Source organism: Gymnoscopelus microlampas (assembly GCF_963454915.1).
Source record: "Gymnoscopelus microlampas genome assembly, chromosome: 5".
In the NCBI taxonomy this organism is placed as follows: Eukaryota; Metazoa; Chordata; class Actinopteri; order Myctophiformes; family Myctophidae; genus Gymnoscopelus; species Gymnoscopelus microlampas.
In genome coordinates, this window is record NC_139942.1 from 28,759,408 (window position 1) to 28,774,516 (window position 15,109).

General features: G+C 40.2%; 2 protein-coding genes across 3 annotated transcripts; both read left to right on the top strand.

Annotated features, from left to right (window-relative positions):
- Positions 1-349: 349 nt before the first annotated feature.
- On the top strand, positions 350-8,042 carry LOC311046326 (holocytochrome c-type synthase-like). Its single transcript, XM_084058559.1, has 8 exons — positions 350-373; positions 1,823-1,920; positions 3,027-3,133; positions 3,673-3,789; positions 3,990-4,138; positions 4,657-4,776; positions 6,452-6,538; positions 6,980-8,042. The coding sequence occupies exons 2-8, from the start codon at positions 1,824-1,826 to the stop codon at positions 7,179-7,181; spliced, it is 879 nt and encodes a 292-aa protein (XP_083914685.1). The 5' UTR covers positions 350-373; position 1,823; the 3' UTR covers positions 7,182-8,042.
- A 1,966-nt stretch (positions 8,043-10,008) lies between these two features.
- rwdd3 (RWD domain containing 3) lies at positions 10,009-14,718 on the top strand. Of its 2 annotated transcripts, none has more exons than XM_084057908.1 (5): positions 10,009-10,223; positions 11,397-11,632; positions 13,080-13,301; positions 13,817-13,935; positions 14,114-14,718. In XM_084057908.1, the coding sequence occupies exons 1-5, from the start codon at positions 10,139-10,141 to the stop codon at positions 14,238-14,240; spliced, it is 789 nt and encodes a 262-aa protein (XP_083914034.1). In that variant the 5' UTR covers positions 10,009-10,138; the 3' UTR covers positions 14,241-14,718. The 2 variants fall into 2 exon arrangements, with proteins under 2 accessions (XP_083914034.1, XP_083914035.1); XM_084057909.1 differs by having other exon boundaries at positions 14,122-14,718.
- Positions 14,719-15,109: the final 391 nt, after the last annotated feature.

The window sequence follows — 15,109 nt, forward strand, 5'->3', positions numbered from 1 at the left end:
CAACCGGAAGAGCATTCATTCCTATGGGAACCAGTCCAGAAAAAATACTACCGGTATGTATTATGTTCCATTTACTGACCCCTAGTGGAGACGAGTTTGATGTATTTCTTTATTTTCTTTCTTTTTTTTTATATACATATAACTGTGATTTATTTATTTTTACACCACAGACATGAAAGGTGTCCGCTCCTCGTGCCTCGGGTAGCCTATCGGTGTTATTTTCCTTTTTTTATTCGTATTCCTCTATGATTCCTCCCTTCTTTTTCTTTTTTTTGCCATGCACCCATAGCTGACGTCACAGTTCGCAGTGAATTGTGGGTAAGTGGTGTTTCCTAACAGCTCGACATTGGAGTGCAGACTGCAGATATAGCGGGTAAGACTGGCAACATTACTACTTAAAAATATATGCTGTCAACATAACAAATACAGAATTGTCCATAGAATAGCTGATACTGAGTGATGGTAAGTAGTTAAAATCTATGTAGTATTGGTCAGTGTCGCATGAATGTCAATGGAAGCTGACCCCCCCCCCCTTCTCGACCCGAAATGACAACACTCCACCTCAGAATCCCATGTGGTTTTTATAGATACTCATAAATAGCTACTAATTTTAATAAAGACTTGGAGCCCGTATTAGCTTTCTGCCTCAAGCACTGTGAAATGAGCTCAAGTGAAATGAGCATTACAATTATTTTTGTAATGCAAAAATAATATTGCCTAGTAATAGTATTGCCTATTTTAATGTTGTTTTATGCTTTTGCTTTTATCTTAGTTTATTTTATTTTTTTTGCCTTATTGTTAAATTGGTTGTAACTGTATTTGTATTCTTGCTCTGTAAAGCACTTTGCGCTGCATTTCATGTCATGAAAGGTGCTATACAAATAAAGTTTATTATTATTATTATTTCAGACAGACTGGCTCTGTAAGGATAAGTTTCATACAGAATATCATGTCAACTGTTGTCAACAGACATTATGTGTAGTCTTCTTTATACAGTACTACAGTCAAAGGTTCAGGTTCTTGTTGAGCAGTCATTAAGTCTCTTAGATTGTCTCTTAGCTCATTGCCTAAAACTGAGCACTCTGCATTTCATTTATATACTGTATATTTTGTTCTTAATTACTCATCATGGCAGGTTGGGTTGACTAGGTCACTTTTCCAGCAACACCCTGATTCACAGTCAGTGCTCAAGGGCACGCATCAGCAGATGTGGGTGGGTCGTGTTGTCTGTAGTGGATTTAGTGATGGAACGTAGATAAATATTGTGAAAATAGCCGAACTACAAGTTCAGTAGTATTCAGCTTGTAGATCTGCATTTTCATTATGTTTGCCTCTTATGTAATATTTAACAATTTGGCCAATTTGGTATTAAAAAGGTCTTAAAAGTCATTCAATTGTAACTTTAGAAATGTGCAGATACCCTATCACTTATACCGTATGTTGGTTTGTTTACTGTTGAGTGAGAAAACAATGGTTGACATTAAGCCAATCATCTGGAGACCCCCCAAAATAATTGTGATTATCTCAAATAATTGCGATTATGTTATAATTGTGACAGGCCTATCTATCAGCCCTCCTCTCCAATCTTGTATACATTCATTTTGAATGACCACAGCTAGGCCTGTCATAATTGTTTACGAAGCCTAAAAGCCAAATAGAAATGAACATTTTATTCATATTCAATGTCAAAGACCCAATTAAATCATTAATCACAATTATTTGTATGACAATTAATCGTCAAGTAAAATGTCATGATCGTGTCGTCCTGTATACATTTGAATGACCACAGCTTTCTTCTATATTATGTGTTTTCCCCAGGCAGCATGGCAACCTCAGTTCACTCCACCGTAGCAGCTGAGAGCCTCATGACTCCTACTCAGGGATGTCCCATCATACACCAGGAGCCCAAACGCACCACCAGTATGGCAAATCTCCTCTTCTCCTCTTTCTTGTATATTATCTCTTGTTTGCTTGTTTATTTTCTAAAGTATCAAGATTTCAAACTCATTTCAATAAAAAATTGTCACTTCTCCAAAAAGACAACATTAGATAAAACATCATTAATCCTTGAAGGAAATTTCAGGATGTCATAACAGCAGCAAGATAGAAACACAGGCGAGGCACACAGGTAATTGTAAGGTTCAAACAAACCAAGATTGAAAGACAGAAAAAAATAATAAATAAAGAAAGCTTAGATTCTGGCACTAAATATCTGCAATTGGGTTCTGACTCCACCTGAGGTCTTGCAGATTTCCACCTCTCCTTGTAGCACTCCTCACTCCTTGTAATCATCGTTTCTTTGATAAATTCAGTTATACTATGCAGTTGTTGGTTACTTGTTTACATATATGTTATTTTATTTAGACATATACTTTTACGTATACGTTTGCTTTTCCACAAATGCAATTTGCTAATGTTATTTTTAGATAACATGTTGTTTCTAATCCTAATCCCCCCCCCCTTTTTTACATTTACTTATATGCTTTTAACCTTTTAACTTGTTTTTCCTAATAAAGTTGTATTTATCTTGTTGCTGTTTTGTAAAGCGACTTTATAAATTATAAAGCACTATATAAATTGTATGTATAATGGTTTAGACAGACGGTAAGCTTTGTTGCACGAAATTGTTTTTATTTGCACTCTATTTACATTTTACCAAAAAAATGTAGGCATTTAGCAGATGCTCTCCAGAGTGACTTACAAGTGCGAGATCGGGTTAATGCCATTTACTCTGATCTTGCACCTGTAAGTCGCTTTCGACACTTTGGATAAGAGCATCTGCTAAATGATTAATTGCTGTTAATAGTAGTTGAGCTTGATGGCTGCAAGCCCAAAGGACTGGCCAAGTTGCTTCCTCTGCTAGGCATCAGTGTAAAGATCTGCTATGTGTAAAGGCAAATTAATGTGTTGCTACACAATGAAAACAACTGCTTTACAGGCGAAAAACACAGTGCATATATTATAGATCAGGCTTAAGAAAGTTCCACTGATCTCACCTGTTTTTTGTTTGTTTTTTTACCTGCCAGGCACTCCTCCTTCTGAATGCCCTATGCATCAATCTAAAGCAAAGGCATGCCCATGCCAAAGTGGGGCAACGGAATGCTCCATGCACCAGTCGACACCTCCCCCCTCTGTAAGTGTTGTCAAGCTCTTTATGTCGAAGAAGGTTGAGACAAGCACTTGAACAGTATTTTCTGAACTAGTTTTGCACTGGTACCCAAATTTTGTTTTCATCTCATACTCAGCAGCACCCACTAAATTGATAATATTCCATTGTTTACGTTGGTGTTTGTCCGTAACCTACAGTACTTAGTGTTTCTCAACCTTTGTGTCTCCTCAGGACACAGACAAAGAACACAGTGATTAAACTGATTGATAACTGTACTATATTCTGTCTGTTGTAGTTCCTTCATGTTCAAAGGACAGTTATCAAACAATTTTCTGGTTCCATAGACCATGAATCTTTCATTTTCACTTTAGACGTTTCTCCAGGCATTTGGTTTCACACAATTGCTTAGCACTGTTTAACTCCACGTACAATCATATTGTATTTTTTCAGACTCTTGCCTGCCTTACTTCACATATTCATTGTGGCCATGTCTGTTTCTTTAATTGGAAATTACTGTACTTCAGTCTGACGTCTTTTACTATAATATTTTGACTTGATTCTAGACCCCATCAGTCCCCGCTCACCAGGAGAGAGCTTATGAATTTGTTGAATCATCATGTCCCATGAAGGCTGCCAACGGAGACAAATACATCCCAACAGACATCAACCCTGCCAATATGGTACACACACACACACACACACACACACACACACACACACACACACACACACACACACACACACACACACACACACACACACACACACACACACACACACACACAGAGACACACAGAGAGACACAGAGAGAGACAGAGTTAATAGATACTAACGTAACACACACAGCCATTGGCTAATTGTTATTGTTCTGTTACTCCAGATGCCTCCTCCCAATCAGCAGCCGTCTGCTGGCCAACCCTTCTCCCTGTCACAAGGCAGAGAGGAGTCTGGGATACCAAGAGCTGGCTCCGGACAGAAATGGGTCTATCCCTCTGAACAGATGTTCTGGAATGCCATGTTGAAGAAAGGGTGAGGAAGACAACATAACTGTCTGTCTGACTGCTTTACTCATACCAAAGTATGGAGACAATTTCTAAGGAAGGTAGACCACAGGTTATATGTGTCGCTCAAGGAAATGGGAACTGTCTCTGTCTACCTATGTACTGTATGCATCTGTCTTGTCTATTGAAATGTGTATCTCTCCATGTTATCTGTTGCAGTACTTTGTGCTGATGAAAGGATTGGGTATCAGCCAAAGACAGTTGAGGAAAGCAAGACAATGCATACAAACACATTCCCATGACAGCTGTTGATATACATAATCTTGTCTTTTCTCCTATCTTCGGTATCAGCCCAGATGTCAAATGAACATCTGTCATAACTGTGTGTGTGTGTGTGTGTGTGTGTGTGTGTGTGTGTGTGTGTGTGTGTGTGTGTGTGTGTGTGTGTGTGTGTGTGTGTGTGTGTGTGTGTGTGTGTGTGTGTGTGTGTGTGTGTGTGTGTGTGTGTGTGTGTGTGTGTGTGTGTGCGCGCGCGCGCGCATTTAGGTGGCGGTGGAATGAGGGAGACCTGAATGAGAAAGACATGAACAACATCATCCGAATCCATAACCACAACAATGAGGCTGCCTGGCAGGAAATATTGAATTGGGAATCTCTGCACAAACAGTACGTAAATACACCCGCAGACATACAAACAAATGCAAACAAAGTAGGGTTACAATATTATTGGCTGTAAAGGCCTGTACACACCAATTTTTCTTGGGCAATCGGGCCATCAAGGAGTGTCCGTGTCCGACAATCGGTCGTAATTTGTGTGGTGTGTCCCAAACCGTTAGCTAGACAGGCATTACCATTGCAAAAAAAAACTGCATTTGGCTTGCATGCTCATATTGCTTCAATGTTGCGCATCAGTTGAAGCCAACTTTGCTTGTCTGCAGAAATGGAATGAAAGTGATAGAGTACCCCAGATTTGCACCACTTTGCTAACAACTACCAATAATAGAAAAGGGTTGATAGGCGATCGAAATCTATAAAATTGAACGATCCCCATCTCTAGGTATAACGTTATTCATTCACATATTCGCCCAGTGTATGTGTTATTTCCTCTCATGCAGACGCAGAACAGCGGCATCACCTGATCGTCAGCTGTAGTCTGTGTGGTATGTTTGGAGCAACGTTTAAACATGAGATGTCACCCAGCAGCAGCACCCATCAGCAGCACATGATCTTATCTCCCAACATAGTCGTAGTTAGTCAAGTTAAGACCCCTTACACATTTTCCTGGAGACTTGATCCGACGCAAAGCGCAAAGCAAAGCAAGACAAGAACGGTCGCCCCAAAACACGGGCAAATCTGGTGAAGTCAGAACGGTCGGACCCACGTATGTCTGGCCACCAAAGTCAACTCGCCCTAGTTAAATCTGGCGAGATCGGAACAGGCGGACCCGCAAATCCGGCGACCTCGAAGCGGTCTGACCCACCAGGTATTTCTGGCCACCAGAACCTACTTGGCCACGTTTGACGTCTCGGGGGCTATGAGGCTATGAACCCCCCCCGGGTGTTGTTAACGGTTACGGTTTACCACATACAGGGCCATGACCTTTTGCCTGACATCCTGTTCATAGACCTTGAATGCAGTCAGGGTGTGTTTGAGGGGTGGATGGGAACAGGTGGAGGTGGCAGGCATTTTTATTTGTGCAGGGTATGGATTGGGGCAGATGGAGGGTGTGGCTCTGGTCTTCTCAAACCTGTAGTAGAATGAGAATTTAAGGTATTATTATCCTGGTAATCAGCCAGCAGACCTCCATTGTATGGGGGATGTCCTCCTGTAGTTACTGATGTCTTGGTGTATACACATCCATTCAGCTGTTGTCAAAAATAATGTATTTAAAGATGTCGATTTGGCTCTGTGACTATGTCCACTGCCGGCTCAAAGGCGGCACAACAATGCCCCCAAATCTGTTTCTGTGCCTTTTTTATACAGAACAACGAGGCGGAATGATGGGGCAACATTCCCACCTTGAACGGGTTGTATAGTAGCTTGTCCTTGGCCTCCGCAGTCCACTTCTTCACCATGTTGAGTAACATGCTTATGCTCCCAACCTAGAGGCAAATGTAACTTAGGTGTCTGCCTGAGGATTGGAGCAGGAAGTTATCAGAGAATCCCACAGCTTCACAGGTATTAGTGCAGTGGTTCTCAACCTTTTCTGGATTGAAAATCTCAAAAGTGTTCGCGGTCCACCCATCAGACACCCATTTAGACCTGAGGCCGATTTAAAAAAAAGTTTTCTGAAAAATGTGTCTGTATTTAGAATTTTGTTTTCCTGTGTGTTCATGTGCAGGGAATGTCCATGTGGTCCCTCTCTGGTGCGTTTTGGAGGTAAAGCTAAAGATCTCACTCCCAGAGCCAGGATCAGAAACTTCATGGGGTCAGTAATGTTGTGTGTGTGCGCGTCATAGACTAAGCTTTATGTACTGTAATCACAAACAAATAAAAAATGTCTCTTCATTGGTCCTCACTGATGCTCATTATAAGTCTACTCTCTCTGCGTCTCATTGGAGGGCTATGGACAGTTCAGAATCCTGCCTACAAATGACATCATTGATGGGGATTCTAAGCTATTAAAAAAAACTGCAAATAAAATTGTGCCATCTTATAATGAACATTAATGAGGATCATTTATATGAAGATAGTAGTTAGGTGTGTGTGTGTATATACAGTACTTTATATGCATGTAATAAGAGTTGTTTCTACCCTTTCTTGAACTTTAATGTCACAGACATGGAGGGGAGTGTTAACTGTGTTTACATTTTTGTACTTTTGGTGTGTGTGCGTGTGTGTGCGTGTGCGTGCGTGCGTGCGCGTGTAGCTATGACCTGCCGTTTGACAGGCATGACTGGATTGTGGATCGCTGTGGTACAGAGGTGCGCTACGTCATCGACTATTACGACGCCGGCTCCATAGACCAACAGCAGAAGGGCAAGACCATTCTGGACGTCAGGCCCGCCCTGGACTCCCTCAATGCTGTCTGGGACCGTATGAGGGTGACATGGTGGAGGTGGACACATTGATGCTTAACTTCTGTCTGTCTTTTTTCTTCTTTTTTTTCAACCCTATTTTTCTAGTTGTTCTGTCTGGTATGTGAAGCTTTACGCTCAAAGAAGTGACAACATTTCTATCATAATTTATTGGCACGATGGCAGCAACTATAAAATTGATTGGGAAAAGAACGGTAGAAGAAAAAAATAATCCTTTTATCAACCCCTCATCCCAAACCTGACCCCTGGTTGATCCCTTGCTTAGACCCTAACAGGGTTGGCATGGTTTAGGTTGAACGGTTGCAAATCAGAAAAGGTGCCCATAATTTCTTCACCCATAACTTTTATTTTCTGCTTCATCTCTACAAAGTCTGTCTTCTTGTCATTAGTGGAGCAGCTTGAGGATTTGTATCTCAACACCGTCAAACGGTCAGTTCTCTTTCAATTCCAAAATGTAAATAGAAAGTGCTACATGGACCTGTTCTCATTTGAGTGGTATTCCTACTCAGCCTTTAACCAGGCCTAAAGTGTATTCATGATGAATTTAATCCACATGTAAACAGAATCTGTGATTCATCTGTTTGTTCATTCTTAGTATTTTTCATAGGTTGAATATGACAACAAAAGGTTTTTTGTTTTGTTTCCATGGTAATACGTGAGCATTACTTGCACAAAGTATATCCAAGAAATCTAATTGAAATTACTGTAGGATTCAAATAGTTCCAGATCACTCAATGTGGGAGGTTTTTAGTTTCTAGTTTAGGGTTACTCGGGTTGAGAGATGACCTGCTTGTAGATTCAGAATGTTCATTACTGTACAAATTTGCCATTGCTGCTATTATGCTAGTGTTGTGATGATATTTCTGCTATTAAGACATATTTATTTTCATGCCACTGGTGTCTTGAGTGGTTTATTTTCCCAACCTAAAGCGCAGTAACTAAAGTCTACCACGTCTTTGGTCAACACAGTGAAGAAATGTACCAGAGAGGTCAAGGTTGAACTTCAAGCCTGCTTTGCCTGGACTGACTGCAGTGTTGTACATTTGACACTACTACAGCATTTGTATCCCCACCATTTTAAATACAGCCATGTCAAACCTTGGTTCACTGCTGAGCACAGCCTCGACATGCCTTCAGAAGTGGTGAGAAGACCTTTTATAACCAGGCAAGGAACACACAGGAAATCTTGTAAAGTGGTTGGAACAAATATATTCTTGTATAACAGAGGATACAAGTCCAAATATAAATGATTTAATGTCAAAATGCTGGGGGGAGGGGGAATGTGGTGAATTTAAATTCAAGCTAAAGTCATATTTTGTTTTGTTTTAAAACTATTTGATCTTGAAATTATACATAATGCGAAATGAAACTACTTCCGGTGTGAGCTCTGATATATTTCATTCATAAGAGTACCTGGAAGATTGCCTGGAAATAGTTTTAAGGATGTTATTTCGTTTTTTTGTGTGTGTGTGCACGGGTTGGTGGGTGGACCAAGTATTTGAGTAAAGTCAAAACACTTGACATAATCTAGCCGTTGACATAATCTAGTCAAAGCACTAAATTATTGTCAATTGTCAGTTATCTTCATCTGCCTAAAAAAGTTTGCTAAATTATATGTCTGTTGTAACAATGCTTCTTGGCTATACCTTTTTATACCATTGGAAAACCTATTTATTTCCCTTTTTAATTGTGCCCCATTTGTAAGGAACATGCATTTGTGGGACGAGCAGAATAAGCGGTTTGGCATTGGCAGTGAAGACTTGCAATTTATTCAAGGGCGCAACCCACATACTCAACTACAAGAATTGATACAAGAAGATCATTAGCTGGTTGACAACCAGGTTTGAAAAGACAAGGGCCACTGCCCTAACCTGTACCTGCTCCATGTTACAACCCATCCTGCTGGTTCCCCACACCCACCCTGCTGGTCACAGTCTCAAGATCTTTGAAGATGTTGGACCAGGCTAGATGGACAGGCTGCTGTCTGCACAGATCTCCAACACCTATATGTAGTATTGGCTACATATACCACTTGTAGGTCACAGGTGGGATTCCGTCACACCCTTATTTTACATAGTTGCCGAACATAGTTGCCGAGGTTATGGTTGTAAATCTGATTATTCTCAGGAGGAAGCGACAGTTCAGTAATAAAATAGAAATATATAATTTATTGTACACTAAAATACTCCGGAGCTACGCCATGGTTCACATGACGCTCGTCTGTCACAAGCGTCATAGAACCGAAAGTTCCTGGTTTTCGATTTTTTTTTTACATTTACAACTCTCACAATCACATACATAAACGTTCAGATTTCAAATATAAACTGCTTACCTACGAGCCACGGATGTTACAAGTTGATCCGACTCATGATAAGTACCCGTATCTCCCGTATTGTTCAATAAAAAGCATTTTAATCCGAGCGCCGGCCATTTTCTCCGAATTTTCTCCGATGCTTTCAACTATGCGACACTAATGGTTGGGAGGTGTATTGCACTCTGATACATTACAAAAAATATATTAAATGGCCGACGATCGGATTAAAATGCTTTTTATTGAACAATACGGGAGATACAGGTACTTATCGTGGGTCGGACCAACTTGTAACATCTGTGGCTCGTGAGTAAGCACTTTATATTTAAAATTTGAACGTTTATGTAATGTCAGAGTTGTAAATGTCAAATAATCGAAAACCAGGAACTTACAGTTCCATGCCTGTCATGGTATGACAGTCATGTTTCAGGGCTACGTACTGTAGGTGGCGATAATGGTACGTAACGTTGGTTGTCCGTCGCCTAAAACTACAACAAGAAGAGGTGAGACAGTGGAACAAATACTTCCGTTCGCGTCCGCTATCGGACCTAGAAAGACGGTGCACCAGTAAAAATGGTGGATTTTGAATTCGTTATATTTAAGTTGGTTATAACCGTATGAAATAAATATAACTTTTTTTTATTATTCTACATAATGGATAGTTTAATATGAAGGCATAATGTCAGAAGCTGCCGTGGAAGAGGCCTCAGTTTTAGCCTCCATTTACTGCGGAGAGGGGGAGTACCAGCTCTTACAACAGTCCGGTGAGCTCATCGGTGCAGTGTTTACACTAAAACTCATGTAAACACACACACACACACGTTTACAATTTAAGTTTGTGTTAACACAAACACAACGTTTTTGTGTTAACACTGAGATTTAGTGCAAAAACATAACATCAGTTCTCCAGAGTCCAGACAGACAACTAGAATATTAAACTCCACTTTCTCTCATTGACCTAAAAACTACCTCCACTTACGGCCAGGTTTCACGTCAGTTTCGATGTGTTTGTTTACCAGCCCGCGACTGAATGTCACTATTGCAGGGGTCAACTTGACCTTTGGCTCGGTACTTCGGTCTGCTCTTTTTCCCTCTACACCAAACCTCTTTGCCGATCTACAAGCTCACAACCAAAGGCTCACAACTTGCAGCGTGTTGTGAGCTTGTAGATCTGCTATATTCGGCTAATGTTCCCCTCAGAATAGGGATGATAGGGTTCAAGTGGTTAATGTAAAAAAAGTCCCTATCACAGATTTGGCGGCCCCCCTGTAGTTACTCTGAGGACCGCCTAGGGGTCCTGCACCCCCGTTGAAGACCCCTGCACTAGAGCTCAGCACTGTATTGATATTCAGAATCATGGGCAACTAGGCTGTTAATTAAAAATGCTAAAATAAAAGTGAAGCATCTTGGTAGCTTCATTATACTGCATGCATGAGGAAAATTGCAGTATAATTTAAACAATTTAAGATGAAAAGCAAATGCCCCAAAACAAATAATATTCATACCCTTAATGTAAATAATCATACCAGTAACATCATTTATACATTTTCAGTAAAGGCGATCAGCATAGCTCAACGTCAACCTTACATATTTGTTGATTAAAGGGGCATAAGTGATAGTTATTTATTTTTTTAAATGTATTATTGTAAATGTTAAATAGCTCTATATCCGGACAATAATCATTGCTTAGTATAGTGTTTGTTCAGTAAGGTCTTCCTGTCACTCTAGCTCTTAGGTAAACAAATTATATTTTCAAGTCAGTCAGAATACCAGGGAGAGAGCTCATACAAGATACAGGATAAACAACAAGTGAAATTGTAAGTGATTAAACAAACAAAAAAGGAGCAGACAACATTGCCTGAAAATCTAGGTGTGAGGCCTGAGAAGACGTTAGGACTTATTGACTTTTATTGACTGTTGTGCTTCGATTCTCCTAGCTGAGGACGGGCTGGTGATACAGATCAATATGACAGTTGGAGGAGCAGAGAGAGAAGTGGAGTTGAGCCTGGTGTTCCGCATGCCCCCCCACTACCCTTCCTGCCCCCCTGACATCTCAGTGTCTTCTCCATTCCTGTCCAGGGGGCGCTGTCAACACATCAGACAGAAACTTCTGGAACAAGCCGCCACCTTACCTGAGGAGCCAATGGTCCATCAACTGGTTGACTGGTTACAGGCAAATAACTAACTACTACCATTAATGTTACACTAACAACTTATTATACTTTAACTACTTGCCCAGATGCAGTGAGGTGATTTATACTTTGGCAATATTGTCCCACTAAGGTGGTTTGTGTCACAGCCCTTCAAGATATATCATTCATTTAACCCATTAAGACCTGAGGCTGATTCTACAAATGTCTTCTTACCCCAAAATGTATGTATTTGGCTGCAGACCCCCCCATCTCAAAATATTTTGTTCCAGGGACACCCAGAAGCAAAGATTTGAGTTGAAAATGTTTGCTTTAAAAATATATGTATTCAAAGATTTTCACGCAATATCTATGCGCTAAGCAGTATCTTGAAATCTATTCTACACTTAATGAGGAGCCATTGAAGGGATGTGTGGATTGTGATGTGGGTTTTTACGGTTGGTTTTGGATAGCCTGGTTGCATTGTTTTTCTCAAGGCATGACCAAATTATGGTATGGATTAGTAGTAATAATAATAAAACATTTTATTTCAAATGTCAAAGTGCTACAGAGTAAAAAACTATTGCATTAAAAACAGCATAAAACCAACTAGGGGAAGAAAAAAACGATTACTAATTTACTATTGTACAATTATTAATAACTAGAGTGGTTAGATTGATTAGGAGCAATGGTTTCTATCTAGAACAGAAGCACACTGATCATTAAGCCAGGTTACAAGATCATTAACCTTGGAGGACTCAGGTGGTCGGCGGTTTAAGAATCAGAAAAACAAGAGGAGAAAGTAGCTGCAGAGTGTGCACTGAGGAAGTGAGAGTGTAGAAGCAAAAGCAACGTGTCAAAAACAATGCACTTGTGGTCAGAAACCAAATGAAAAATAGAAAGCAAGTTCAAAGTCAGGGTGGGGCTAAAAACAAGGTTAAGATTGTGACTATGGTCATGTGTAGAACCAGGCACATGTTGAACAAAGTTGAAAGAGTTTTTAATGTTTAATAAAATTGGTTTCAAGTGAAGGTGAAAATGTATAAAGAGGAAGACACGATTCCAATAAAAAACATTTGTGGTTGTGAGTAATTTGATGAACAATAAATATGATAAAGAAGCACTGTAGAATTCATCTGGAATATTATTATTATTACGTTGATTTAAAAAGCTTTGTAATAATTTGGGACAGTGCAAAATGCCAAATGTAAAGGACTATTACGACTCAAGCCAACTATTTCCTGACATATTGGAAAAACATACATTGAAAAACATAGTCTTGCAGCACGCCCTGGTGGCTCTACCAGTAAGTACATGTGCACAAGCGTATATAAGACATCATGGCTTCAAATCCAGCTCAGGATCTGTGTGACATCATCATAAAATCTCTACCGTCTCTTTCTGGTCACTTTACTGTCCTAGCATGAAAGCCTCTGAGGATAATTATTCTAACAAGGTGTGCTGATCCGGTCTGCTTGTAAACGTCTACAGCAGTCTGGGGAGGTGACAAAGGGATGTGTAGAGGAGGAGGAGTGCGTAAAGGAGGGAGGAGGTGAGGAGTGGACAACAGTATTGTCCCTGGACCACATGCGCTCTAGAGGACGCTACGTCAAACTGCTGGAACGCTGGAGTCAACAGCTGCAGCTGTCTGGGAGGTTGCTGCTGGGACGACATATACTTATCATACTACAGGGAGCTAGGCCTGACATCAAGGTACTGGCATTCAGTGTGCCTTAGACCAGTGGTGCACAAACTGTGGTCAGAGACCGGAAATAGTTCACGGGTGATATGTATTAGTTTGCAGAATCATGTACAGCAACATTAGAATGGCAATGCAATTACAGTACATGAGCCAATTCATGAAAAAATACTTTTGGTTAAATTATCACTTTTTAAAAGAAATACTGCATTGAGTCATTTCTGTGTTTTTAAACTTAATTCATATGTATCATACTGATATGTTGTTTACTGGTACGTGATGTGCATTTGTTTTGTTTTACTCGTGAGAGGAGGCTTTGGTGTGCCTTTCAAAACTTTATTCAGACATTAGTTTGCCTGAAGAAGCCATTGCTTTTGGTCAAAACATGTTTGTCCTGAATGCACTGGAAAAACTAAGAAAAAAACTATCATTGTGGCCGTTGTGAATGTTGATTGTACTGCAGCAGCGATACTTTTATATTTGATATCCATCTAATTATTCCACCAATTTCCCTGCTATGTCTGTGTAGGAATTTTGCCACCTCTTGAAGACAGTGAAGGTGGATATAGATTCTTCAGGAAAGAAGTGTAAAGAGAGGATGATGAAGGTTCTCTGTGAAAGCCCCTCTTTCTCCCCCTGTAGACATGGGTGTGCATTGTTTTTTTAAATTTAATTTTGTCTCCTCTGGCTGTGATACAGTTCATATTCTGAAACTCTTTAATCAGAGCTGAAAATCGCCACCTCCAAATACCATATAATCCTAAATCAGAATCACGATACAACAATACTGGGGTTTTTAATGTATCTTTCTCTGCCTCTCTGTCAGTCCATCAGGTTTCATAGTGAAGGACTACCAGGCATTGTCAGAGTTGGCAGCAGTCTTCCAGGAACTCAACATGCCTGATGTCCAGCAACAGATCCTGTCATCACTAACTGACAACAGCCTGACATGACTGTCAGTCAGCGTGACACATTGTCAGGTAAAGATATTTGGTGTAGAGGGAAAACAGAGCAGACCCAGTACAGATCCACGGGTCAAGTTTTGAGGGTTTTAGTGATTTAGTGCCTGAAAATACACTTTAAAGGGATTGTAGACGAGTTCAGACATAATCAAAGAAAAAAACGGTTGTCAAACACCGCCACTCCAGCAGTTCGTTTCCCCGACCACCAGGGGGTGACGCAGGGCGGGACATCTAAATGAGCCATGCCCAAAATAGGTTGCCTTATGCGGATACAATTCGCGGAACTGCCCGCCCCTACGGTTCTCTCAATTTTTATTTTTAAATAGGCTCTTTCATGATAAATTGACCACATATATGAAGTTAAACAACTAAATTCTATCCACACGCTATCTTAAAAGTAAATTCTGTGCCTCAAAAACGAAGTTTGAGAGCGTTTTAAAACCGAAAGTAAAAAGTTGATACGGGCACGGACGCGCACGGACACGCACATGCGTGCGTTAATTTACGTACCGGACATAAACAACATGAGCATAAACAGTAGGGAAAATACGGATTTCAGAAAGAGTACTGTGTTTCAATGCAGGAAAACACCCCAGCATCATTATATAGTGGCTGATAGAGGGGAGAAAATGCAATATATATATATATAAATATTTTTTAAATTTAGGCTTAATGTTCCCTACAATCCCTTTAACATTAAAGATATTGTGTAAACAAACGGAAACACATGAATTTAGACAACACTGATCTAGTGTGGCAAACAAATCTATGAAGCTATCTATGAAATAGTTTAATCTGCAATACTATTTTATACAATATGCAGTGGAGGTCCCTGCTTCATCTCTCTCTCAGCTAAGAGG